General features: G+C 38.8%; 2 protein-coding genes and 1 non-coding gene across 6 annotated transcripts in view; 2 read left to right on the forward strand and 1 right to left on the reverse strand.

Moving 5' to 3' along the window:
• LOC126257794 (RNA helicase aquarius) overlaps nucleotides 1-26,574 on the reverse strand; it is a 368,203-nt gene that overhangs the window by 216,281 nt on the left and 125,348 nt on the right. The window contains exons 1-3 of one of the 2 annotated variants that reach the window (XM_049955591.1): nucleotides 23,270-23,326; nucleotides 10,417-10,530; nucleotides 8,296-8,399 (exon numbers count right to left, since the gene is read on the reverse strand). In XM_049955591.1, coding sequence (XP_049811548.1) covers nucleotides 8,296-8,399; nucleotides 10,417-10,530; nucleotides 23,270-23,284 — 233 coding nt within the window. In that variant the 5' untranslated portion in view covers nucleotides 23,285-23,326. Of the gene's footprint in view, nucleotides 1-8,295; nucleotides 8,400-10,416; nucleotides 10,531-23,269; nucleotides 23,327-26,574 lie in introns of those variants that run through there. The other variant, XM_049955590.1, reaches the window with a different exon arrangement.
• Nucleotides 9,507-9,581, forward strand: Trnal-caa (transfer RNA leucine (anticodon CAA)). Its single transcript has one exon. It is a non-coding gene; the product is annotated as a tRNA-Leu (tRNA).
• Nucleotides 23,374-26,574, forward strand: part of LOC126257820 (probable G-protein coupled receptor Mth-like 5) — a 128,256-nt gene continuing 125,055 nt past the window's right edge. For all 3 annotated transcript variants that reach the window (XM_049955593.1, XM_049955594.1, XM_049955592.1), the window contains exon 1: nucleotides 23,374-23,786. In XM_049955593.1, coding sequence (XP_049811550.1) covers nucleotides 23,409-23,786 — 378 coding nt within the window. In that variant the 5' untranslated portion in view covers nucleotides 23,374-23,408. The remainder of the gene's footprint in view (nucleotides 23,787-26,574) is intronic.

Here is a 26,574-nt window from a genome sequence, read left to right on the forward strand (position 1 = left end):
AATGTGATCCAGGTCCCACAGCAGTATTCAGCAGCACAGTATGACATGGTCAGGCTGTGGATCTTAAAACATGAACATTAGCTACCCATCTGGTACTAGCAATTGTTTGAAGAACTTTATTTCTCATTCTGACTTTAGCATTACAATCTAGAGATGCTGCTAGAAATTTAGAGTTCTATCTACTGTTATTCCCTAGTATTTTGATTTACTGCAGTTTGGCAACACTTCCCCGCTGAATGGGATTTACGGTTTGTAATTTGCCAGTCTGCTGTGAAGGCAAAATGTAGATATAACTGTTTTCTGAAGATTTGGGTGGAGGCACCATTCCTTGAAGTATAACCTTTAATTACTCTACATGTAACCACCAAGTGATGCTAAGAAAGTAACAGTGATAAGATGAAACTGAACAGTCTGAAAAGTCCTCTTGGTCACACAATGTACAAGAAGTCTGAAGGCTCAGCAATGGAAAAGGTTCTCAGATGTGTGAGAAGGTCCAAGATTTTTAACCCAGTTTGTTGTCCCAAATGTTGAGGGTTCATCAGAGACAAGTGTTTTGTCAGGAGTGTCCCAGGGGAAGTGTGATAGGTCTGCTCTTGTTATTCCCATGCATAAACGATCTAACAGATAGGGTGAGCAGCAGTCTGTGACTGTTTGCTGATGACGCTTTACTGTGTGGGAAAATGTTATTGTTGAGTGACTGTGGAGGATACAGCAACTCATCTAGACAGAATTTATATTTGATATGATGAGTGGTAGTTTGTTCTCAATCTAAAAAAATAATAATAATAATAATTTAATGCAGACAAATAAGAAAAACAATCCTGCAATGTTTGAATACAATATCAGTAGTGTGCTGCTTGACAATCACGTTGATTAAATATTTTGGCATAACACTGCAAAGCCATATGAAATGGAATGAGCACATAAGATTGATGATAGGGAAGACAAACAATTTCGTTTTATTGGAAGGACTCTAGGAAAGTATAGCTCACCTAGACAGGGGACCACATGCAGAGCACTTGTGTGACCCATTTTTGAATACTGCTAGAGTATTTGGGATCCATACCAGATCAGATATGCTACTAGATTTGCTACCTATAGGTTCAAGGCAATACTCTACAGCTATCTGAGAAGATACGTTAAGGAAAGGCAAACTTATGTCTATGGTATTTGTCGACTCTGAGAAAACTTTAGACAATGTTGAGTGGATTACACTCTTTGAAGTTCTGAAGGTAGCAGGGATAAAATGCATGGAGTGAAAGGCTATTTACAACTTGTATGGAAACCAGACAGCAGTTATGAGATTGAGAGGCATGAGAGGAAAGCAGTGGTTGAGAAAAGAGTGAGGCAGGTTTGTGATCTATCCCTGATGATATTCCTTCAGTACATGAGTAAGCAGTGAAGGAAACCAAAGAAAAATTTGGAGAAGGAATTATGGTTCAGAGAAAAGATATAAAAACTTTGAAGTTTGTCAAGGACATTGTAATTCTGTCAGAAACTGCAAAGAACTTGGAAGAGCAGCTGAACAGAATAGATAGTGTCTTGACAGGAGGATATAAGATGAGCGTCAACGAAAATGGACTGTAGTTGAATAAAATCAGCTATACAGAGGAAATTTGATTAGGAAATGAGACGCTAAAAGGAATAGAAGAGTTTTGCTATTCAGGAAGTAAAATAACTGATGATAACTAAAGTAGAGAGAAAATAAAATGTAAACTGGAAACAGCTAGAACTGCTACTTGGGCAGCAAAATACTTATGATCGCTGAAGTAGAGAGGATATAAAATGCAAACTGGCAACAGTAAGAAAAGCTGTTCTGAAGAAGAGAATATGGACTTAAGAGTTAGGAAGTCTTTTCTGAAGATTTTTGTCTGGAATGTAGCCTTGTATGGAAGTGAAATGTGGGCAATAAACAGTTCAGACAACAAAAGAATTGAATCTTTTGAAACAGGCTATGGAAGAATGCTGAAGATTAGCTGGGTAGATCATATAACTAATGAGAAGGTGTTGGCAGGAACTGAGGAGAAAAGAAATTTGTGGCACAACTTGACTAAATGAAGCAATTGTTTGATATGACACATTCTGAGACATCAAGGGATCACCAATTTAGTACTGGAGGGAAGTGCGGGGAGCAAAACTTGTAGAGGGAGACCAAGAGAGGAATGCAGTAACCATATTCAAAAGGATGTAGGCTGCAGTAGTTATTTGGAGATGATGAGGCTTGCACACAATACGGTAACATAGAGAACTGAATCAAACCATTTTTCGTACTGAAGACTACACCACCACCACCACCACCACCGACAACAACAACAATAACAGGTTTGATCAACATACAAGTATTACGGAAATGTTTTGTGAACTTAAATGGAAACCATGCTGGAAAGATGAGGTTCTTTTCTTGAAGCACTACTAAGAAATAATCTTCCTGGCAAATTAAAACTGTGCACTAGACCAAGACTCAACCTCAGGACCTTTGCCTTTCTTGAGCTGTGTGCTATTGACCTAGCAATACAAGCATGGCTCACGGCCTGTCTTCATAGCTTTATTTCCGCCAGTACCTCATCTCTTATTTTCCACCTTTAATCTGCCACTCAAAGGGACAATCATAGAGGTAATACAAGTGTATGCACAGCAGGCGGGTTGCACTTCTGAGGAGAAACAAGAGTTTGAAGAGGAAATGCAGAAGCAGATGGGAAGGAGGAATATGATAGTAATGGGGGATTTAATCGCACACATTGGAAGAGAAAGATAAGGCTGCGAAAGTGTGCTTGGACCAGAGGGGTTGGAGCTGCCGAAATGAGGAAGGTGAAAGACTATTGGAGTTCCGTCAAAGGAGTGACTTGCTGGTTGGGTTCAAAATGGCTCTAAGCACTATGGGACTTAAAATCTGAGGTCATCAGTCCCCCAGACTTAGAACTACTTACACCTAACTAACCTAAGGATATCACATACATCCATGTCCAAGGCAGGATTCGAACCTACGACCGTAGCAGAAGTGCGGTTCCAGACTGAAGTGCCTAGAACCGCTCGATCACAGCGGCCGGGTGCTGGTTGAGAACTCTTGGTTCAGGAAAAAGGAGAGCCACAAGATTACCTGGTACAGTCAAGACTTAAAGAGAAAGTCGAAAGTTGACTACTTGCTGTATGATAGTGAGATGAATAGGATCATCACTGACGTTAAGCTAATACTATCAGGGGCCTTGGATAGCAACCACCATTTGCTGGTAAAGAACCTGAGAGGGACTAAGGACAATAAAGGGACAGAAAACCAGAAAAGACATATAAGGGTACAGAAGTTGAAGGAGGAAGAAAGCAGGCTACAGCACCTACAAGTAGTAAAGGAAATCATCCCAAAGGATGAACCAAAAATGGTAGAAAATGAATGGGTTAGATTCAAGGGAACATAAGTAAGTGCGGCGGAAGCAATATGTGGGAGAACAAGCAACAAAAAGAGATGGAAAGAAACACCCTGGTGGAATGATAAACAAAGGATATAGTACAGAAGAAGAATAGAGCCTTTCTGGTATGGTTCCAGAAGAGATCAGTAGAGACAAGAGAATAGTGTCAGGCAAGAAAGAAATAAGCAAAAAGAGTGGTGGTGGAGGAAAGAAGAAAGTGGATGTAACAGTGGACCAGAACGATGGAGGAGGATAGTGAAGGTTCAAAAAAGGTGTTGTATGGAGTGATTAAAAGTAAGAGAAAGAACAGTATGACAGATTATGCTCGAATGGTGAACAAAAGTGGACAAGGGGTAGAGAATAAGGAAGAACTCAAGAATATGTGGAAGGAGTATTTTGAAGAACTCCTGAACTCGAATGGAAACCTGAACGAGGAGGAACAAGCCAAGGAGAAAAAGGGTAGGAACAGCAAATAGAAAAAGACCTTACATGGGGAAAAGTGGAAGAGGCACTGGGCAAGATGAAGGAAGGGAAGTCTCCACGTCTGGATGAGCTAAGTGTAGAGATGGTGTGAGCAGCAGGAGAGGTGGGGATACAATGGCTATATCGAGTAATGAAAATTGTGAGGAGATGGAAGATGATCCCAGAAGACTGGAAGAAGGGAATAATTGTCTCAATCTTTAAGAAGGAAACAGAAAAGAATGTAAGAGCTATTGGGGGATAACACTGATGAGTCACTGTGCAAAGATTTTTGAGAAAATTTTGGAAGCACGAATTCGGGCAAAATTAGGAGGAGGAATGAGAGAAGAGCAACATGGCTTCAGAATAGGAAGGTCCACGGTGGATCTAATTTTTGCTGTAAGACAACTGCAGGAACAGCACTATGAATATGGAATAGATCTACTAATGACCTTATTGGACATTGAAAAAGCGTATAATAATGTACACAGAAGCAAACTGTGGAAAGCCCTGGAGAAGAGAGGAGTAGCAAAACAGATTATTTGGAGGATAAGGGAAATGTACCACTGGAAGTGTGAGCTGTGTGAAAGTGGGAGGAGAGAGACCAGCTTGGATTGAACAGAAGAATGGCCTGAGGCAGGGAAGTGCACTTTCACCATTACTGTTCATTGTAGTGATGGATGATATAATGAGTGCAGTAGCACAAGTAATTGGTGACAGGAAGATGAAAGCTATGGTGTTTGCAGATGACCTGATGATTTGGGGGAATGAGGAGGAGGAAGTACAAGAGCAGTTGGATCTATGGGAATGAACAGTACAAGAATATGGGATGAAATTTAGTATAAGTAAGAGTGAGATGATTATCACCACAAGAAAGAAGGAGAGAGGAACAAACTGGAATAACAACTGGTGGGGAACAATTGAGGAGAGTGGAGAGTTTCAAGTACCTAGGAAGCCTGATACAGGAAGACAGAAAAAATGACAGAGAAATAAACGAGCGGCGGAGAAAAGCACAAGAATTTTGGAAGAGTGTCAGAAGCCTGATATGGAGCAAGGATGTACCCCAAATCAGTAAAAAGGTTATATACCTGTCATACTACGTCCCAATTCTGACATGTGCATCAGAAACCTGGGTTAAGAAAGGAAGAGAGAAATGCAAAGTACAAGCTATTGAGATTAAATTCTTGAGAAACAGTACTGGAGTGACAAAGATAGACAGGTTAAGAAATGAGAGGATCAGAGAGTTAATGAAGGTGAAACCATTACAGGAAGAGAGAGAGAAATCAAGGCTGAGATGGTATGGATACGTTACGAGAATGGAGGAAAAGAGGATACCCACGAGGATACACGAGATGAAACTGGAAGGAAAGAGACCAAGAGGAAGACCGAGAGACAGATATCTGAAAGGAGTAGAGGAATGCGTCCAGAAGAAAGGAGAAGACTGGACCAAGGTGAAGACTGAGAGATGGTGGCAAGACAGAAGACGATGGAGAAGCCTATGTTCCATACAGACCCGGCCAGAGGCAGGAAACTGTCCAAGATGATGACAATGATGAATCTGCCATGAAAATTCATATCAGTGCACACTCCACTTGAGAGTGAAAATTTAATACTAGAAACATCCCCAATCTGTGTTTAGATCATGTTTCCACAATATCCTTTCTTCCAGAAGAGCTAGTCTTGCAAGTTTCGCAGGAGACCTTCCGTGGGATGTGGAAAGTAGGATATGAGGTACTAGTGGAAATAAAACTGAGGACGAGTCATGAGTCATGCTTGGGTAGCTCATTTGCTAGAACATTTGCTTGTGAAATGCAACAGTCCGGAGTTTGAGTATCAGTCCAGCACACAGTTTTATTTGCCAGGAAGTTTCATATCAGTGCACAATCAGTTGTAGAGTGAAAGTTTCGTTCTGACAACACCCCCAGGCTGCTTCTAAGCCATGTCTCTGCAATATCCTTTCTTCCAGGTGTGCTAGTCTTGCAAGTTTTGCAGGAGAGATTCTGAGAAGTCTGGAAGGTAGGATGTACTGTCAGAAACAACACTGTGAGGAAGGGTTGTGAGTTGTGTTGGGTAGCTCAGATGGTAGAGCACTTGTCTGTGAAAGGCAAAGGTTCCAAGCTCAATTCTCAGTCTGGCACACAGTTTTAATCAGCCAGGAAGTTTCATATCAACAAACACTCCAATACAGAGTGAAAATTTCATTCTGGACTATTGAGAAAGTTTAAGAGTACCAGCTTTTGCAGCTGACTGCAGAATGATTCTACTGCCAACAATGTATATCTTGCGTCAGCATGTAAACAGTCTTTTTTCCCCACTCTATTTATGAGTTGAAGAAGAAGGGGGATGACATGTTACCCTCCACCATGCAGCCTTCGATGGCTCGTGCAGTACACGTGTATACACAGATGTACAAGCAAAGCTTATATGATTGGTAGTGCATTCTGAATAATGGCTCAAAACCAACACATGGCAACAAATGAAATAAGTAAAATATAATAAAGCATTGTTTAAATCAGGAGTTATGACACTATGGTTTGCAGGCAAGATCCGGTATGCGACATCAGTTCACTTGGCTCCTCGACAGTACTTGAATTTGCTTGATAAAACATATAGAATGTGAGAAATATCTGTCCTACTGCAGGGTTACTAGGACTACATGCAGCCATTAAACCTGACACTGGAGCTTCTGCAGCAGAATTCATGAATGGTGAACACTCAGACTGCCTTCAGAATTTTTTGAGTAACAACATGGTCACCCATCTACTATCATGCTACTTCAGCAAGTGAATAATTCCACTTCTAAACTTTGTCTATCGTCACATCCTGACATCATCCGGATATCCTTGTAGACAAGGATCTACAGATATGCTCTTGGATCATGTTGCATACAAGTCAAATCACCATCACACACACTGTAGATGGGCCCTTGTCCCATTTTGTCCTGTGTGAAATTCATCGGGCAACATGCACTCAATCACCATCAGTTCCAGGCTTTTCTTGAAGAAATTGATTCTGATTTCTGTGACTTGCCTTATCACACAGCAGTGAGGTGTCTCAGCTGCAATTAAGCCCTGTTTCATTTTTACAAGTTCCAAAATGAAATAGATGACTTTTTTTCTCACTGAAAAAGAGAGCTGATCCACAGCTGTCAGATCCTGGCTGGCCATCAATGTTGTCATTTTTGGTCAACATCACTTCTCACCTCAATGAACTGAACTTTTAACTTTAGGAATAGGATTATCTCGTCTGTGGTCTCTACAGAATCAACAAAGTATCTGAAGCACAATTGGAAGGAGAAGGCTTTTCTCATTTTCATTTCAAAGAGTTTTGTGCTAAAATACCTGAAGATATCATCTTTCACTTTCTGAAAAAACAAAATATTTTTGACTTGAAGAAGCATTTTTGCAGAGATTTTTATTTCAGATCCTGACAGAACTGAGAGTGACATTCTTCAGTTCCAGAACCCATTGGAGTGTAACCTTGATGATGTGCCAGTTAAACTACAGTTCGAGCTGGTACATATCAGCTGGATACAAAAGAAATAAAACTGCTCAAATTACCAATTAACTATTTGTTATGGAATATAATTGTTTTTGACCTGTAACTATCTTTATCAGATAGCTAAGTTTAATTAAAATTGATCAGTTCCTAATGTGAAGGCAGTCACCATTAATTGAACACTGGTAGTTACACAGATTTGAAGCATCAGTCTTGTTTCTTCTGTGTCAGATCTTATACCTGACATTTTCTACAACAGCACAAAAACACACATGTAATAAACTGTTTCTTCAGCCAGAAAGATATCAATTTTCATAAAGAGTAAAGAACATTTCAAGGTTGAAAAAACAGTTGCACATTGATATGCACAATAAACATCACCTTAGTAATGTAACGAGCCTTGTTTCTATTGTGACAGGTTAACAGTCAGACTTTTTTCCATGTAATAAATTCATACTGATTAACCGCCTTCATTATGACAATGGATTTTCATTTGCTGAGAGGACTAAGATATGTGCAGTGAAGAGGTGCAATGGGAAAAGCAAATGGTTACTTTTGCATAAGGCATTCATTACAAAAATGATACACTGTACTTGCATAAAAGACATTTCATGGCATACTAGCTGTATACGTATATAATGCAGGTGTAACTACCCTTCCTCAAATATAATGCATTTCATTCTAATTGACCCACAGCTATTTACCAAAATAGGCTTGTAAAGTGCAACACCCCAAAAATATCAATATAACATAGATGTGAAAAATTCTGAATCAGCCTGCATTAAAATTCTGACTTCGATAATAATCAATAGTCTTTTAATTAGCATGTATTTATTTCATCACATATCTCTGTATACAAATTGCTACATAGAAACTGCTATTACTAGTTTAATTAAATTTCAGATACCCAAAAGATGAAAACAAAAAATATACCAACCTCAAAGAACCAAAATGTTTTAACAAAGAATCCCTTGTATCAACACTTGCAACATTTGCAAGAGAAAAACTTCTGAGTTCTGGAAATTTTGCAAATGCAGCCTTCTGCAAAAAAATGAAGTTCAAGAAGAAATTAAATATAATTTGTACACATATGCACTGGTACATTGCAAATACATAAATAATTCGGTACCATCTGTATTATTCTCTTTTATTGGTTCTCTATGTGCATTACGATTTTTACACACATCACATAGCTGGCCCAAATCATTTTTGAAAGAAGAATGTTACATGGTCTATATATCACACTTAATAATGGCATTTGTTAAGAAAATCAGGACTTTGGATTACCACTGCATTATTTATCCTGTTACAGTAGTGTGCCTGAAAATTAGGATGACATGCTTGTTCACATACAGTTTTTACAGTATTTTGTATTTCATAGAGTGAAACTGAGATGTATTAGTGGAAGGTGAGAAGCACAATGAGGAAGATAGCTGTGAAGGGTAGCACTTCACCCTTTATGTCTATAATGAGTAATAATTACAAGATAAGTAAATAGGCCAAGAAAACACCTGTATTAGCATTATCAGTAAGACACAGTGCTTTAGAGCAGTGTCAGCCCCATTTATTTCTTCATTTTAATTTTCTTATCTCTTTCATCCCACTCATAGTCCTCATTTGCTAGATTCTTTCATTTTTTTCTGCTCATGCTTTTCACTTCTGATGTACATCACTTTATATTGATTTGCAACTTTTCATCCTGTCTTGCCAAACACACTCTTCCTCACATAACAGTATCAGAGAAAGAAAGTAAACTGTTCATTATTTCAAGAGCAAATGCCATAATTGAAACTTCCTGGCAGATTAAAACTGTGTGCCGGACCGAGATTCGAACTCGGGACCTTTGCCTTTCGCGGGCAAGTGCTCCACCAACTGAGCTACCCAAGCACGACTCATGCCCCGTCCTCACAGCTTTAATTCCGCCAGTACCTCGCCTCCTACCTTCCAAACTTCACAGAAGCTCTCCTGCGAACCTTGCAGAACTAGCACTCCTGGAAGAAAGGATATTGCGGAGACATGGCTTAGCCACAGCCTGGGGGATGTTTGTAGAAAGGTTCTGCAAGGTTCGCAGGAGAGCTTCTGTGAAGTTTGGAAGGTAGGAGGCGAGGTACTGGCGGAATTAAAGCTGTGAGGACGGGGCATGAGTCGTGCTTGGGTAGCTCAGTTGGTAGAGCACTTGCCCGCAAAAGGCAAAGGTCCCGAGTTCGAGTCTCGGTCCGGCACACAGTTTTAATCTGCCAGGAAGTTTCATATCAGTGCACACTCCGCTGTAGAGTGGAAATTTCATTCTAAATGCCATAATTGTTTATACATTTCTCACACTGTGAGAAAAGACAGTCAATGACTTCTCGGAAAAATGTTTGCCTTATCTACACAACCATGATTGTACCCACGTATGCAACTCTTTGCCCGAGGCAAACTGGTGACCACTAATCTCTCTCTTCAGGGGCCCAAAAATTTAGAAATCACATGGTGAGATACTGGGATTGTATGGAGGATGTGTAATGGCTTCCCAGCAAAACTTCTGCGGCATATTCGAAACAACTAGCAGGCCCATGCTGCCGAGAGTGTTTCGATTACGTTGCAGAAGTTTTGCTGGCAAACACTTACACATCTTATATACAGTCCCAATATCTCACCATGTGTTTTCCATATTTTTGGAGCCCTGAAGAAAGACATTCATGGCCACTGATTTGCTTCAGATATAGAAGTGCACACGTGGGCACAATCACGGTTCTGTACTAATATGTTAACTGAATATAAAGAAAATAGTAACATAAGAGAGGCTTATTTAGTCAATAATTCTTGACCATGCTTGTGCAATGCTAAATTTATTATAGATATGAATATTCTGAAGCATATGACAGTCTTATTCTGTGACCAGTTTTCCCTTGCCCATGTTACTTGCTTAATTATTTCTGAAAGCTACACTGACAAAACGGAACCACAAACATTTAAATACATACTAAAATTCCAAGAAGCCTTCTGAGATGTCTGATTGATACATGAAGTGCTACCTGAAAGGCTTGCATCTAATATCAACAGTTAGAAGACTTACCTGTAATGATGTTATTTTTGAGTAATGTTGCTGAGTCATATCATGGTCAGTTAATGGATCCCCAGTTGAATCACTTATCTCAAAGCGTGAATAAAACTTCAGCATATCAAGCAACTGAAACAACACAACAAATGTGTGAGCTATAAAGTGAGAAATCTATGAAACATGAAAGACAAATGAATCTCACTTTTGTTTTTCACCGTACATTAATTTTATAGGAACATTTTCCATTATTATTCTTAGATGAATGTGCCAAAATTCACATAAAAAAGTGTAGAACACCTTCACATAGATCAATAAAAATTTTGTCTTAATCTAAAATTAGAGAGCAAGTGATCATTTAAATTAACAGCTGTCCTCTTGTCATAATACAACATACTCTGCATAAAAATGAGTCATTCACAGACCAATGGCTACTCCCACAAGAGTATAAGTTCACACATACAAGAACACCACCCTAATAGACAGGTTAAGGTTACTCCACAGCCTAAGAGTCACACAGAGGCACCACAAACAGTTGTTTAGACACATCTTTCGTCAATTATTATTCTTCACCACCTGTTGCACCTCACCAAACCCACTCCAAATCAAGTGTGAAATACACAGCACATCATAAATCATCATATTGTATCACATTACAATCCCTGCAAGTCTCCACACCTGCCATATCTACTTGTTCTATATATTTCCCCCGTCATTGTATCAGCCTAAGGGTGACAGGTATATTTTGCTTTGTCTTCTCTGCAAGTCAGATTTATTGTGGTACTTGTAGTATTAAAGAAGATAAAAATTTTGTTAGTTCAATAATCCCTAGCCTGGTCTCATCACTTCAAAATCACATTTGTTTCTATATTAATTAGAATAAAGTGGTTTCCTGCATAATGTTCAGTTTGATTAGCTGAGAACATATTATGACAGCCTTGACCTGAGCACTGCTCTGTTCAGCGGGCAAATCAGGAAATGGTCACTGCAGCGTAAGTCATCTACGCATTCCCCACCATTGAGTAATGGGTTGCAGGTCAGAAAGAAAAATGAAAGATCAATGGAGGCCTTGTTCCAGTATTGAATTAGTTACTATGCCTCATGTTCAAAAGCCATACAGCATATACTAACAAACCAAGTGAAGTGGCACAGTGTTTAAGGCAGTAAACTCTTTATTTGGGAGAAGCAGTGTTCAAATCCCTGTCTAGCTATGTCCAGTGAAAAAGGAGATGAGACCTTAGTGACAAGCTTAAAATAAGTGTATATAAAAACACTCTCTATTAAAAAAGTAAAACAGGATGTGCTGTTTGGACGTCATCACTTTACAGGGGAGACGTAGTGTTGTCAAGTTTCAGCGTTTTGTTTTCCACTGAGCACCAAAGTCAGAGCACTCGGATGTGAAGAAGGGCACCAACAAATGGGTGTCACAACAATAATGGGGTGATACTCCTGCCTGAGGATGTCAGCATAGGGTAATAGATTTCCTTTAAGAATGGTGAAGGAAAGATCACAGTGTGGTTGTGGATCCCTTTATGGTACATCTTATTTGTAGTGTTCATAGTGAGCTATTCCTTGTTACAAGCCTCCAACAGCTGAAAATATAAGATCAACACCAAGTTAAAGCCCGGCATCCATATCTCCAGGGTTTCCATTTCTGTAGCTTTCTTTGCTAATCAGTCTGCAAGATAATTTCCCAGAATCTCTACATCACTTTGGGTCTAAATGAATGCAAAACGAACAGGTTCTGAGTACACTGTGACTTACATCCTGAACGCTGCTTAGGGAATCACTACAAATTGTGATATTTTCATGAGTGTGAGTAGAAGTATAACGGACAGTGTGGATAATAGTATTAGTTCTGCAGCAAAATCCTACACTCAGGCAGCACTGAGTGTTATTCATGGCTCTTAGAATAAAGAGACAGCCTGTATGATCATCAAACATTTAGCCATTACTACTGATCGCTGCCGAACCAGGAAATTCTCCAAGGACTGAGAGAAATGAACAGTGGAATGCAGGAGAGTCTACAGTTTCCTTTGGTCTGATGGAAACACACAGCCTGATTTTGAATGATGCACACAGCACGAGGAGTTCACAAAAGTAACCTGATGATGGGGTTCACTGGAAGAAGATGGTGGTCAGAGTGAAAGGACTCCACCTAAACGGCTGCTACATCACCAAATGTAAGTTGCCATTGTGGGAGGCAAACCCTGTTAACGAAGAGGATGTGGTGATTTGAGTGTTAAGAATAGCTGTGGCCACATACTGCATAATTTAATAATATTTGGTGATGTTTGACCCACAGAGGTGGTATCCCAGCCTCTAACAGGAGGCTGTTCAGAGTTCTCATCTGAAAGGTGTTAGTTGTGATCCAATCCCATGGCAGTAAACAGAATCCAGTAGTTATTATGTTGAAACAGCAACTAATCCATAAGCCAGACATCTGTATTCCAGTCAGGATAAGACTTGTCCTTTGTATAGATGCAAAAGGAAGGAGTGGTCCGCACTCTGAGACAGCAGAGTGTGTTGATCTTTAGTTGACACTTTTTTTAAGCTGTCAAATATGTAAGAAACACGTCAACTGAGCATCAAATAAAAGCCCCAAAAACAGTATGATTCTACTGCACTGAGCTGTCCGTTGCAAAGGAAAAGTTCTCGATGTGGATGAATGATTCTTTGTTGGTATAAGTGCGTAACACTTGTTTTCACAGTGTCCATCTGGAAAGCTTGGACGAGGGTCTAGGATCATGCTTCCCTGATGGCATCTTGCAGCTGCATTCCAGTAACATTCTTAGTTGAAGAAACTCATTACACCACATCAAAAAGAGATTCACTCAGCACAGACCATTGTGGGACTCTACTGTGCTGTGTATGGAGAGCACTGAAGAATGCTCCAACTGAGACACAGATCGAGGGAGGAGGGGGAGGGGGGGGGGGGGGAGGGTAGGGATGGAGAGACAGAAAATTCTGGATAAAAATTAGTAGGATGCCTCAAAATCTCATTTGTAAAGTTCAGTAATGAATTGGTAAAACCATATGCTGTCAAAGGCCTTCATTAAGTCAAAGAAGATAGTAGTGAGGTGCTGGTGACAGACAAAAACTGCCCTTATAGCAGACTCCAATAAAGTTAAGTGGTCAGCTATGAATCTGCCCTTTGTAAATCCACATAGGCTGTTTCACAAAAGGCCACTCATCTCAAAGAGTCCACCACAGGTATTGGGTCATTATTCATTCATTATAGGTTTACAGCTGCCCATTTCATACAGGGTTTTCCTAGTTTCAAAAAGGGCTATCATGCTGGGTTGGAAACACACACTCACAAACCAGATAACATTGAAGACCACAAGTATGAGGTATTAGTGAGCCATGGTTAGAAGCTGTAGCATTTGAGAGTCTTGATGCCATGTGATTGCTAAGGACAGCAGCACTGATGAGCTCCCATTCACTGAAAGGAGTGTTATGTGGGTACAGATGTTGAGTAGTGTTGTGTAGACAGAAGGTGGTGGGGAAGTTGTTAGATGTTGATGGTTGAGCACAGCGTGCTGCAAAACGTTCTGCCATAACAGCAGTGAAAGAAAGAACAGTTCTGTCTAACAGGATACCGGAAATACTACTACTTAGCTGGCAACCAAAGATACAATGCAACTTCGCCCATATCTGTGAAGAAGAGGTACAGATCCCTACAGTAGTGTGTTGCCTTTCCCAACATTCTTTATTCTGGTTTTTGGCACAATAGCAAGCCTGGGCATGGAATCATTTAAAGGCAAAAAGATTTAACACTGACAGTTGACACTTACACCATTGCAGTGCCTGCCTGCAATCTTTGATTGCCTTAGCATTTTCCTGTGTCCACTATGGGACTGTTTTCTTATGACATGTTTCTGAAGAATAGGGAATCATGAATTATGTTGCTTTTAGTATTGGAGTAGTTGTGTCCTCTACTAAGTTGTCAATTTTCCCTTGTACAGTAGTACTGGATGGTAGGGCAGGGTCAAAAACATGCAAATCGGCTTTCCTGAGGGAACACTATCAACAGTGCTTGGTTGATTAAAAGTGTGAGAAAATCATAACACTCAGAAATGGTCATTCTCACAGGGGCCATTGTGTACCATCCATTGGGTTGAAGGGAGGAGGGTTGAGCTATAGATTGAAAGATCAATGGCTGTATATGTCCCATGTGCCACTCTAAAATGAGTTGGTGTCCCACTGTTTAGTAAAATTAAGTCAAAGTCTATCATTACTTGTTCCACTAAAATGTTTCCTGCTTAGAATTTCTATTATTGCCACACAATATGTTGAGGGCACTGAAGTCACCCAGGAGCAGAAAAGGTGGAGGTAACTGATGGATCTGGTCAGCTATCTCTTGATATGTCAGATCCCCATCTGGAGGGAGATAAACATTAGAGGGAGAGTAACTCATAGTTGCCTCTATGTAAACAGCCACATCATCTAACACTGTATTGAGTGAATGTTGTTCACTAAATATGCTCACAAGTACCGAAGTGCAGACACCACATGACATCCTTCAGGGCCTACTGTATTTTTTACAAAGGCATGACGATTACATAGGACAGGGATATATATGTTTCAGGGACTCAAGATTCCTGAAGAGCCACGCATACCACTGAACGTAAGATCAGTAAGCGTCTGCCTTCTGTCTGGTGTTGAAGGTAAATATTACAGTTCCCCTGAACAATGGCTGTAGGGGTACCAGGAATGAAGGGACAGAAGCAAGAAGACATGTCACATTTCAGCCTTTGCCTACGCCACATCTTGAGTAGGAATGACAACAATGTGCATAATTTCAGTGTCAGTCCTTTATTAAAAGGCTGCTTCTACATGCCATGAGCTGCACTAGAAATGTTTTATTTGCCAAAACCAGTTCTCAGGTTTATAATCCCTCATCAGTGGCCTCTGGTACAAAGGAATGAACAACTGTATGTGCATCAATTTCTACAAAATGATAACTGATCTTATATAGCAGTAATATAAGTCTACTTACATTATGCACTTCTATAGCAATGACAAGCTTGACAGTTAATACAACAGAATCCAAAATAAGTCCGATAACATAGTACACAGTTTGTCATGTACATTGTTGCTTTCAAATTTTAGGCAGTGACAATTCTTGATAATGTTTGACAAAGCTGTCATATAGAGTAAACATGGAACTGACAGGTCAATGAGTCTACATTACCTGTCTTTTGTTATTTCTGTGAACATATTTATATAAATCTGTGACATACATTCATATAATTATGTAAATCCAATTTTTGACAATTGGAATGTGAAGGTAGAATGTACAAAAGGAATAAGATCACGAAGAAATCCAACGTATCAGTCAAATTAGACGATTTTTACATGCATGACAGACTCCAAACTAAAATTATTCAGTTAAAACACTGCTGAAATTCTGTATATACATCCTATTCTGTACCTCTGTTCATAAGTATGTTGTCTGGTCATTTTGTGATAAGTGTGTTTATTTCAATTTCTTCTAGAATAATTAATAAAATGCCTTTTTCTGCTTTGTGGAAAATGGTGATGTTTTTGTTAATGTCATTAGCAGAATGCTTGCATTCTCTTAAATGAGCACTGAATGCTAAGGGATTGGCTTCACTAGAGTTAGTATGTTCTCTAAACCTCATTTTGAAGTTTCTCTCTGTTTACGCATAGTAAAATTTATCACAACCACTACATGTTACTTTATACACCACTGACATGTTATATATTTGGCTCTTATCAGTATTGTGCATAAAACATTATTTCTTATTGTTCTCCAACCTGAAACCAATTTGCAGTCCAGTTTTCCAAAACAAATAACTTATTTTGTCAGAAATGTGACCCCAGTATGGTAAGGTTATAAACTTATATTTTTCCACTAGCTTTCTCTCTTCTAATGTAATCTGATGTCTACTCTTACTATGTTCTTTCTGGTTTTTTTAATTAGTTTTGGGTCACAGTCATTGTGAGATGCTACCTTCTCCGGTGTATGTAATTCAGCGTTAATACTCACATCATTTAAAGGGTATTTGATTATCCTGTCAATTGCTGAGCAGAAATATGCATCTTTATGGGATCGTGGATTGCAAGAACTGCTGTGAATTATGCAGTCAGAAGAAGTGGGTTTCTGGAATATGTTGAAAAGATGGACATTTCCTTCTCTTTTAACTTTCAGGTCCAAAAACTTAATACTCCTATTTTCTTCATGTAATGCACTGAAGGTGATGTTCTTATGTAGCTGATTAAATCATTGATAACATATATTAGCTTCACCACGAATGCCATTGAACATGAGTAGTGTATCATCTACATAACAGCAATAGTATATGACTTTCTTAGTTAGCTCATCGGAAGTTTCAAAAAATTTGTTTTCAATAACAGAATATTTGCAAGTGTGCCTGACAGGCAGTTCCCCACATCTAAACCTCCTTCTTGTTATATACTTGGCCATTAAAGGTAAAATAGTTCTCTGATATAACTAATTCAAAAAGGTTGCCTAATTTGTCAATTTCTGTATGACTCATTTTATTGAATTTGAATATGTCTGTTTTGATAAAGGATATAGTTTCATCATTTGAGATGCTGGGTGTACATATTAGTGACATCTATGGAGAAGAATCTGCCATTAGTTGTGATGTGAATGTCTTTGATCTGGTTTATCAGGTCTGCTGAGTTTTTAACTGCGAACATTTTCTCAAACGTATAATTTTGGTTAATGATAACGTTAAGCTTTTTGTTTAATAATATGTAGAACTGTTTGTACAATTAACAGTCAGTCTTTTCTTTCCAAATTTTGGGTTGTCATTGCAGTTTGGGAAACTGAAGGTTCATCACTATACATTGGTCTTTTTCTCTATTAGTGAGCAGATTTCCCTATTAGTGAGCAAAAGGCTACACTTAGTTAGAGCTTTCTTTACTTGAACCTGATATTTATTATTGGGATCCCTATCAATGTGTATAATGTCATTTGTATTGAAGAAGGCTATGGTTTTTGGACATACTCCTCTTTTTTCCTCAAGAACGACTGTATTCCTCCTATCTGCCTTTAAAGCCAGAGTATTATGGATAACCAATATTCTGTTAACACTATGTAAACTGCACATTTCTTCATAACATTTACTTCATTTTTATGTATATTGTTTTTGCTGTATCAATAGTCTTGGCTGCTTTGCTTGTAATACTGTTCTGTTCAACAGTTGGAACTTTTTCAGCATCTAATGCTACTTTAATATGGCCAAACATAGACACAATATGACTGGGATTTTGTTCCTGAGCTAAATTCTAGCTGAATCCTTTATGTGGTAAGCTGTGTTTTCTTGTGCTCAGGTCTAAACTTGAGAGGTTGACAACTCTGTCATAAAACTTAAAATTATCACTACTCTTTTGTTCTAAGATGTTACTGTTAGAAAAGAGCACTTTAAATTTCTTTTGGTGTCTCTTTCTGACATCTTGCCATTCTTTTTCTACAAAATTGTTGACTGCTCTTAAAATATACTGAATGCAAATGTTTAATAAACATCTGAAAGCTGTGGTGCAGTAAGCATTCTCCTTTTTTAATGTCAGTGGTTGTTGGGCAGGGAGGGGGATGCAGCTGAGGACGCCAGGTCCATCTTCAGCTTTGATTTTTCTTGTCCTCTTTCTTCCTTTCATCTTTGTTCTCCTTGTGGAGTGTTAAATCCAGTTGGTGATTATTTTATATGTGGAGTGTTAATTCTGGTTGGTGATTATTTTGTAATGTATCAGAAAGGTATGATGAACAAGTCCTCCTGTGACCCACAGTCCATGTCTCCATAGAGCCTTGGCTGCTGTCATGGTGTGTGGCAACATTAGCCTGTTGAGAAGGTACAGGGTTGGAGGAAACAATGTTTCTGATGTGGGTATAGTGTAAATAGGGGCAAAGGAGTCCTGCCCTGCACTTGAAGATGAATTCAGGTTGTCCCCAGCACCTGACATTGTGGGAGAAGCAGATGAGTTCACTTTTGTTATAGATAATGGGTTGGTTACTGTATCCACAATGTTTGTGGCCATTTGAGCTGGTTGTAGGTGTTCACATTTTTTCTCTGTCTCAGAATACAGAAAACGGTCAAAGGTTTTGTATTATTGTATCTTTTTCTCTTTCTTTCACACACTGCAGTTCACTAAATGAATGGAATGTGATTCTCTGAAGCTAATACGTCCTGGCCATGTGTTATTGCGCTGCCTGCAATCTCCACAGTTGGGAGGTATGGGGGAAGCATATCGACATGTGCCCAAAACACAGAATTGTAAATCACCACATGAGGAGTGGGAAGTATGGCTTTACATCACAGCAGTAAACCATTACTTTGACTTTTTTCAGATAATGCATCCAGTTGGAAACCAAAAATAAAGGCTTCAGTATCCACTCTACTATAACTCCCCATCAGGTATGGGAAATATAATGGACATCCCATTTTTCCAAGTTTGTAAAATGAAATATTGATGAAAACTAACACCATCACGTTGAGGCTCTTGAAGGTGGTGATAGTGACAGGGATGTCACAGAGCTCCTTGCAGGAGAGCAATGCCTGTGACAGGTGTCACTGCTTTAACAAGCATTCGATTACTTTGCATGTCGGTAATGAATGTCACTTCCCTGAATCTTTCTTCAATACGTGCATCAAAGAAAAATAGATTTCTGCTCAAACGTACAAATTGGGTACTGAGGGGGTATGTCTCACTATTTGTATTGATGTCACAAGCTGCAACATTGCCACGAATTCAACAATGACCCAAATATAAAATAAATTTCCTTTACTTCACGTCTTTGGCCACAAATTTTTGTCATCAGACTACCAGTTTTGGTCTATTGACCATCTTCAGATCCACAGCAAAAAATGTATTTGCATTTTTCCCACACTTTGCTGCAGATCTGATGATGGTCATTACAGACCGAAAACAGTAGTCTGATGACAAAAATTTGTGACCATAGACGTGAAGTATAGGAAATTTATTTGTATTGAGTTTACATTCATTCCATGGGTGACTAGAGAAGAGCAAGCCTTTGTTTGGCTCATATTTTTTGCGTGCTGGACAGATTTGTTTTGTCTGGTGAAACAGCTAGGGCCCTATGGCTACCAAAGCGCAACAGTTTGATTCTCTTCATTAAGCTCATCTGGCATGACGTCTCAATCTCCAATCAGGGGCTCCCCCCTTGTGCACCTCCCTTCAACAGCAATGGCTGCCTGGTATTGTAATCACTACTTGACATCCCCATGCCCTAAAGTCGACAAGCATACACTCCTTTGCATGGGGAGTTTGCAGCTCTGGCATCAACAGTGCACCGCCTACACTGTCAGGGGGTTATGATTATGCAGGAACCCGTCAACACCCCTCAATGGACTAGCACTTAATTCGACCACCCTAAAAAGAAATGCGTAAGATGAAATTGAAGGTGGTCACCAAAAGAAAGCACTACACCAAAAGAGAGTATTTTCAGTTACTGTTTTTTAAATATTTGGTTATGTTCAAAGACAAGAAAATAAATACAATAAGACAAATAAAATTATACAGTACAAAACTCTTACTAGCAGGATATGTGGAAAAAACATGTTGCCAATAATGGTTTACTCGAAAACACAACAGATAATGTGATCAGACTAACTGTTACTAAATTGAAGCTTAGCACTTTCATCCACAAACTCCTTCAATTGCACAATGGGAGAAATGTGCTCTATGGCGAGTGACCTTCCCAACATAGCCTGCAAGCACAATGGTAGGTAAAAATTTTTATAGGTGGAGGAGGGGGGAGACAAGATGTCAAACCTGCTTCCAGGAACTGAACATAAGTTATCCAAGAAAGTGTGAGGAAGAAAGTGGAAAAAAATAAAAGTTTATAGAAGTAACCTCAGTCAGTGTTCAAGGGAAAAGCCGGCTTATAACACGGAAGCTGACCTATAGACTAAGGAAGCTGACTCATAGACCAAGTCAGATGCATCAGAGACTAGGATTGCAACACAAGAATGGCAATGCAATGGGTCAACATCCTAGGCTCATTGTTGTGCATTTATCCACAAAAGTGAGCCCTTGTAGAGAGGACAGCTGGGGGGTTAGTCTTATGGTGCATATTAAGGTATTAGTATCACTACTACTGACTTAGAATCCGAGGTCAATGATATCCTTAAAGAAGTTCTGGGTTGGTTTAGTATTAACTCCCTTTCAATAAACCTGAAAAAAAAAAAAAAAAAAAAAAAAAAAAACAATTTTATCCAGTTCCAGACAACCCACAAAAACCCAAAAGAAATAGTTATCACACAGAATGATCAGATGATAAAGCAAGTGTACTTATCAAAATTCCTAGGCGTATACGTGGACAGTAGGCTGAACTGGGAACATCACGTTCTACAAACACTAAAACGGCTGACGTCGGCAACATTTGCTTTGCAAATTTTGTCACGCTTCAATGATATTACCATCTCAAAGTCAGCTTACTTTGGCTATTTTCATTCAGACATGTGTTATGGCATCATCTTCTGGGGCAATACACCTGCTGCAAAGAAAATCCTCACAGCACAAAAAAGAGCAATAAGAATCATTTGTGGTGTACCCCCACGAACCTCAGATCGAAATCATTTTAAACGACTTGAGATACTGACAGCAACATCTCAGTACATATATTCACTGATGTGCTTCATAATAAATAACCCCACTCTGTATGAAACGAATTGCCTACATCATGAACATAACACCAGAAGAAAAGAGGATTTCCACTGTGAGTTAAAGAACTTGACACTTATTCAGAAAGGGGTAAAGTACGCTGGAACGAAAATTTTCAATTCCCTACCCAACAGCATCAAAAGTATAAGGAGTAGTACATCAGTATTTAAACGTAGCTTGAAAAATTATTTACTTGAGACCTCACTTTATTCACTAGAGGAATTCTTTCAGAGAAATAAGTAAAACCCAGATTGGAAAGTTGTTTTTAAATTTTTTGACACTGTTTACTGTTAAATTAATGTAATAATGCCCTAACGTAAAAATTTCTGTTTTTCTCATTTCCATTTTTGGGTCACTTTTAAACCCAAAGTGGGAAGTTTTGATTACTGTTCAAGGTTAAAATAGATGCAATAATGCCCTAAATATGAACCTGCTATCTTCACATTTATGTTGACTAGTTTTTAAGCTAATAAGTATGACTTTTCTGCACTGTTATTAATACTATAACAATGTCTTTATTCTATGTATTTTATTATGTATATTGACATGTTCCACATCTGAGTGACTTGCTCACATGTACAGATCTATGGAACAAGTATATAAATAAATAAATAAATAAAAATAAACAAGGGGTCTCCATGCTCACAACTCATGCACTAAAAAATATGAAGAAGAAGAGGAGCTGTGAGCCAAAGCAGTTTAAGTACTGGAGAAACATTAAAACCTTGGGTTAACCAAACCATATAGTAATCCTTAACATAACTGGTAGTATCAATGAAGCATACCAGCTGTAGGGGCAATGAAGAAAGTTTAGGGTCTGAAATAACAACAGGGTGATTGCAGTTGGAATTTATGCTCAGGACAATAAAGGATGGGATAGGATATCAGCCGCAACAACAGTCCTTATGAAGATAGTATCACAGCAATTTTTTGAGAGTGATTTGGTGAGACTCTAACAAAGAGTAGTGAGGCACTGGACGGATGGCTGGGTGATGATTTATAATAGAAGTGGGATCAAGGACAATTAAACTGATGTTGAAAAGCACTGTCAAAAAACTGAACTTTTGACATTAATTATTCTCTTAACCTCCCACCTATTTATAAGTGAAGAGTGGCCCAGTGTTTACCAACATAGCCACCTGCCTCAAAACCTGAGAGCTTAGTGTTTACCAACACTGTCACTTGTTTCAAAACTTGAGAACTTTCATCGGAAGTAAAATCAAGAAAGTATATTTTCATACACATTAATCTGAAATGTGTCATAAGTAAATAGAGGGATGTCTGAAGTAAGACAGCATGATACTACATTTATAGAAAGTCACAGGGAAAGAAGCATGTAGTTCAACCTGGTAAAACAAACTCACTACCAGCATGCAAAGAAAACATAAAAATTACATACTATCAATCTACAGATATAATCAAAGAGAAAACAACAACGCTAATAAAGGATGCACAGCAGGATTAATATGTAAAACTCCAACTCTAAACATCCAAAAGCAAGAATACAGAGAGGGGAGGAAATAAAAGTTCGTAATGTCACTAAGAATATGAAAAAATATTTTAAAGTTAAAAGCATATTATGTGCATGGGTCTTGCAGTGTTTAGAGTGCCACTAGTGCAACTCTTTGGGGGCTGGAAAGCTGCATTTCCCTATTTGAGAACGAGACCAGGGTGGAAGATTTTTTTTTATTATGGGACACTATTTGTGAATCATATAATTTGTAGGACTACTGATTAATCATATTAACTGTGAATACTAACGCAGAAAAGGTATTGAATCCACAGCAGTTTAAATAACGATTCCGAAAAGAAAATCGTTTTGATGAAAATTGAAAACGGATCAGTATATATTAAATGGAATATATGTTGGAATCTTTTTGCTTTTCGTTAAATTTTCGCGTCTAACAATTTTCATCATTTTATAGCGAAGTGAAGGAGCATTTTAGGTGCCCTAAAAAAAGGGGGAGGGGGGAGATTACCGACATTTCATGTGCAAATTCAATGCACATGCTGAGAAACTCATTCACGAAATTCTACGGTTTGGCGAATGATGAAAACAATTTATAACTCTACAAATCTTGGTGAATATGGCAATAATTTATTGAAAATAATTTAGAAAATATAAGGTTTCTTCGAGATTCGCGAGAAAACTGCGTTATGATGATTCTGTTTTTTGTACGACGCGCCCTTTTACCTGACCAGGTGACATTTCTTTCTAGTTCCCACAGTTGCCGACGCAAGGGAATTGTCTGCCGGGTAGTCCGAGAGATGGCAGCAGCAGTTGGCGACAGCAGAACGTTTAATGCCAGTTGTTGGGGAAGCTAGTTACCGCCATGCCACTCTTAATAATTTTGCTCCTGACAGCGTTGGCGACGCTAACCGGAAACGGGAATGCAACAGCTACCGACAATATCCACAAACAAAATCTGCTACGCTGTTGCTATACAGAATCTTATCGCTGCAAGGACAACGCTACTTGGACACCTCCTCAGGGATTTTCGCTCATCGACGGCGTCCCACAGTGTGGCCCACGCTCCCTATGGCCAGTCTTCCACCAGCCGAAATCTCTGGACAGATTGTATCTTCTTCCGCAGGGCATCCTACGACATATAGCCCTAAATCACGCCGAGCAACAGGTCGATCTAGAGGAAAATGAATATGCTGGCGCCCTCCATGTGGATTACAAGCCCGGACAATTCTGTCTAGACAGGGTGAGTATAGGAATAATGTGTCATACCTCAGAAGGCCCACCGTGACATCATATGCACGCCAAGCCGACGTTGCTATGACGACCGGAGTCTTCCGAAATGCGGAACAAAACGCTAAAATTATCTTCGAAAGGAACAGGTGTCACACTTCTTTTTACTCCAATGATTATAACGCGTAAGAAATCTGGCGTTGCGACGACATAAATAAACAAGTGCGATACGAAAAATAGTTATTGTTTTGCAATGCAAGGCACAATTGTTACTACGAAGCAATATGATAGAGCTACTGTCACGCTAGACAGAAGTTTTGGCAGAAATTCGCTTCTTGAAAACAATTCGAACTAATTCGAGAGAAAATTAACGAGGCTTCCTGACAAGTAATTTAAGGACGACGATAATTTGTGGAGCCGGGCTACGGGAATTTCAGCCCGCATGTAATCCAATACGCTCGAATGCTGTGTTGATCACGAAACGCGGACGCATTTCCTGTGAACTCGCTGTGTAGCACAAAAGTAGAAATTTTAGCTACAGGCAAATCAGAAACAAAAAAATATATATACCTAACGCTCCCGTGATTATAGTGCGTAAGAAATCTAGCGTTACGATAACTTTATAATGAAGTGCATGTCTACCGAGTCAACTTCGTATTTAAGACTCTGCATTGTCTATGCATATATGCCTATTGTTTGGAGCGCAATATGAAATGCGATCAATCGCATATCGACAACGAACCACTGTAGCTTTGTTTACGTAGCAAGCAATTGTATAATACCATCTTTAATGTCAGTTTACATACAACTTTTATCGGAAAAGCTAGGAAGCTTTGAAATACATCAAAAAACAAAAATTAAACTGTAGCACGCCATGAGACATTTATTTCAGTGTCGTTATTAATTTTTTTCTGTCGAATACCTGATCAACAAACAAACAAAAATATTTTATACTTTAATTTATTGAAACACTTGTAAACTTTACTGCTATTGCATGCAGGGCCTAAGAAAGATTGAAATGCGGTAGGAGTTACACAGTAAAATTAGTGCTGCATTATGGGCATTTGTTTTAGGCAGGAAATACAACTTTCATGCACAACACTATCCGACCATGTACTTCGGAAAGTCCTTTTTAATAAGAATTGGAGTGATATTTTCCCTCAAATTCTGGCATCTTTATTCTGTGTTCCTTAATTTCAATGTGATTGAGTATCTTACCAAATTTCTTCCCATCCAGGGAAATAATCATTCAATAATTTTCTCACATAAAATACAAATGTTTACTTCCAATCTATGAAGACAAACCATAAGGAACTGATGTGCCTTAGAACTATTTATTCCTCTGAAGTTTTTCATGTATCTCGTTTTGAAGGCCAGTATTCAGGGATATGAAAAAGTTTTGCATAAACAAAAAGAAAGTTATTAGAAGTTGCTTTAATAATTAGCTTTTTCTGAATCATTATTAATGATTTGTGCTTAGTCTAGCTACACCTTACATTAGTAGGAAATCCAGTTAAAAAGGTGCTAGTCACATTAAAGAGTTGCTGATCCCTTATTACATACTAGCTCAGTGTTTACATGAACATGTTATTTAAAATAGAATGAAGTGAGTGATCTCAAAAAAAGAACCATAAAAGTGCCTCATTATGATATGGAAAAGGAAAAGGGAAGGAGTCAGTTGGGAAAGTTTTATTACCATAATATGATGTTCTAGAGAGGGAGGAAGTTTGCAAATAATTTTTTAAGTGAAATAAAGAAGTTCTGGTAAAAATAACTGCAATGCTTACATTCACAATAAAATGTGATATTGTAATTGTGCCATTTAGGGCACAGCTGATTCTGATTGCTTTGCGTGCCCACAGTTACAGATCAGACTTAAAAATAGGATTACATCACCAAGAACTTTACAGGACAACTCATAAGTCACTATGTCTCATATTCAAATGAGTGTAGCTGTATGTAGAAGTGGGTTTGAGTTTGTAATTTATTTAGCTTCTTAGAATTTTCCTACTGCTCTTTTTTCTTTCTTTTCAGACAGATCATTTGTGACTTTCTAAAATGGCTGTAATTTCAGCAGGGGCATTAGATTACTTTATTCTTAAGCACTGAAGAATTCATAACCATAGGTTTCCCGGGATTCAGTTTTCTGTAGAACACTGGGCTTATATTACAAAATTTTTAGCACCAGTTGAGCAATAGTCATCTGTGACAAAGAGCCAGTTAGAAAGGAGTGTTTGCTTTTGTCAACAGTGTTTCATATGTTCAGCAGTTTTTGTTTCAACTATTCTTTGTCTTGAAAATACTTCTCTTTTAGGCCTCTTTTTGTTCTATGGAACAGAGAAAAGTCACATGGGAGCTAGGATAAGTCGGGTGCAAAACCATTGCCATTCTGTTTTTGGTCACAAACCGCCTGACACTCAAATGTTACATGACTTGGAGTGTTGTGGTGGATGTGTTCATCTTTTGATTGTCACAATACTGTTAGTTTGTCCATAGTTATTCGTGCACTTGTTTTTTCACTTGAAGGTGGTTAATTGCATCCCCTAGGGGAACTATTTCCTGGTGCGTTATCCTCTCCAAATCAAAAAACAAACCAAACAAGAGCCCTTTTCACACTGGATCCCACTTTTGTGTGTGTGTGGGGGGGGGGGGGGGGGGTTGCTGAGGTTATGTTTTGTTTTCATTGGCTGAGGTTATGAAGCATGCTGTCACTGACAGGGCTATTGCTTGGTTACTGGGCCAGGCCTGTACAATGATGATAGCACGTTGTGTACCATACACACAAGTGCAAAATTGTTAAA

Source organism: Schistocerca nitens, chromosome 1, assembly GCF_023898315.1.
Source record: "Schistocerca nitens isolate TAMUIC-IGC-003100 chromosome 1, iqSchNite1.1, whole genome shotgun sequence".
Lineage (NCBI taxonomy): Eukaryota > Metazoa > Arthropoda > Insecta > Orthoptera > Acrididae > Schistocerca > Schistocerca nitens.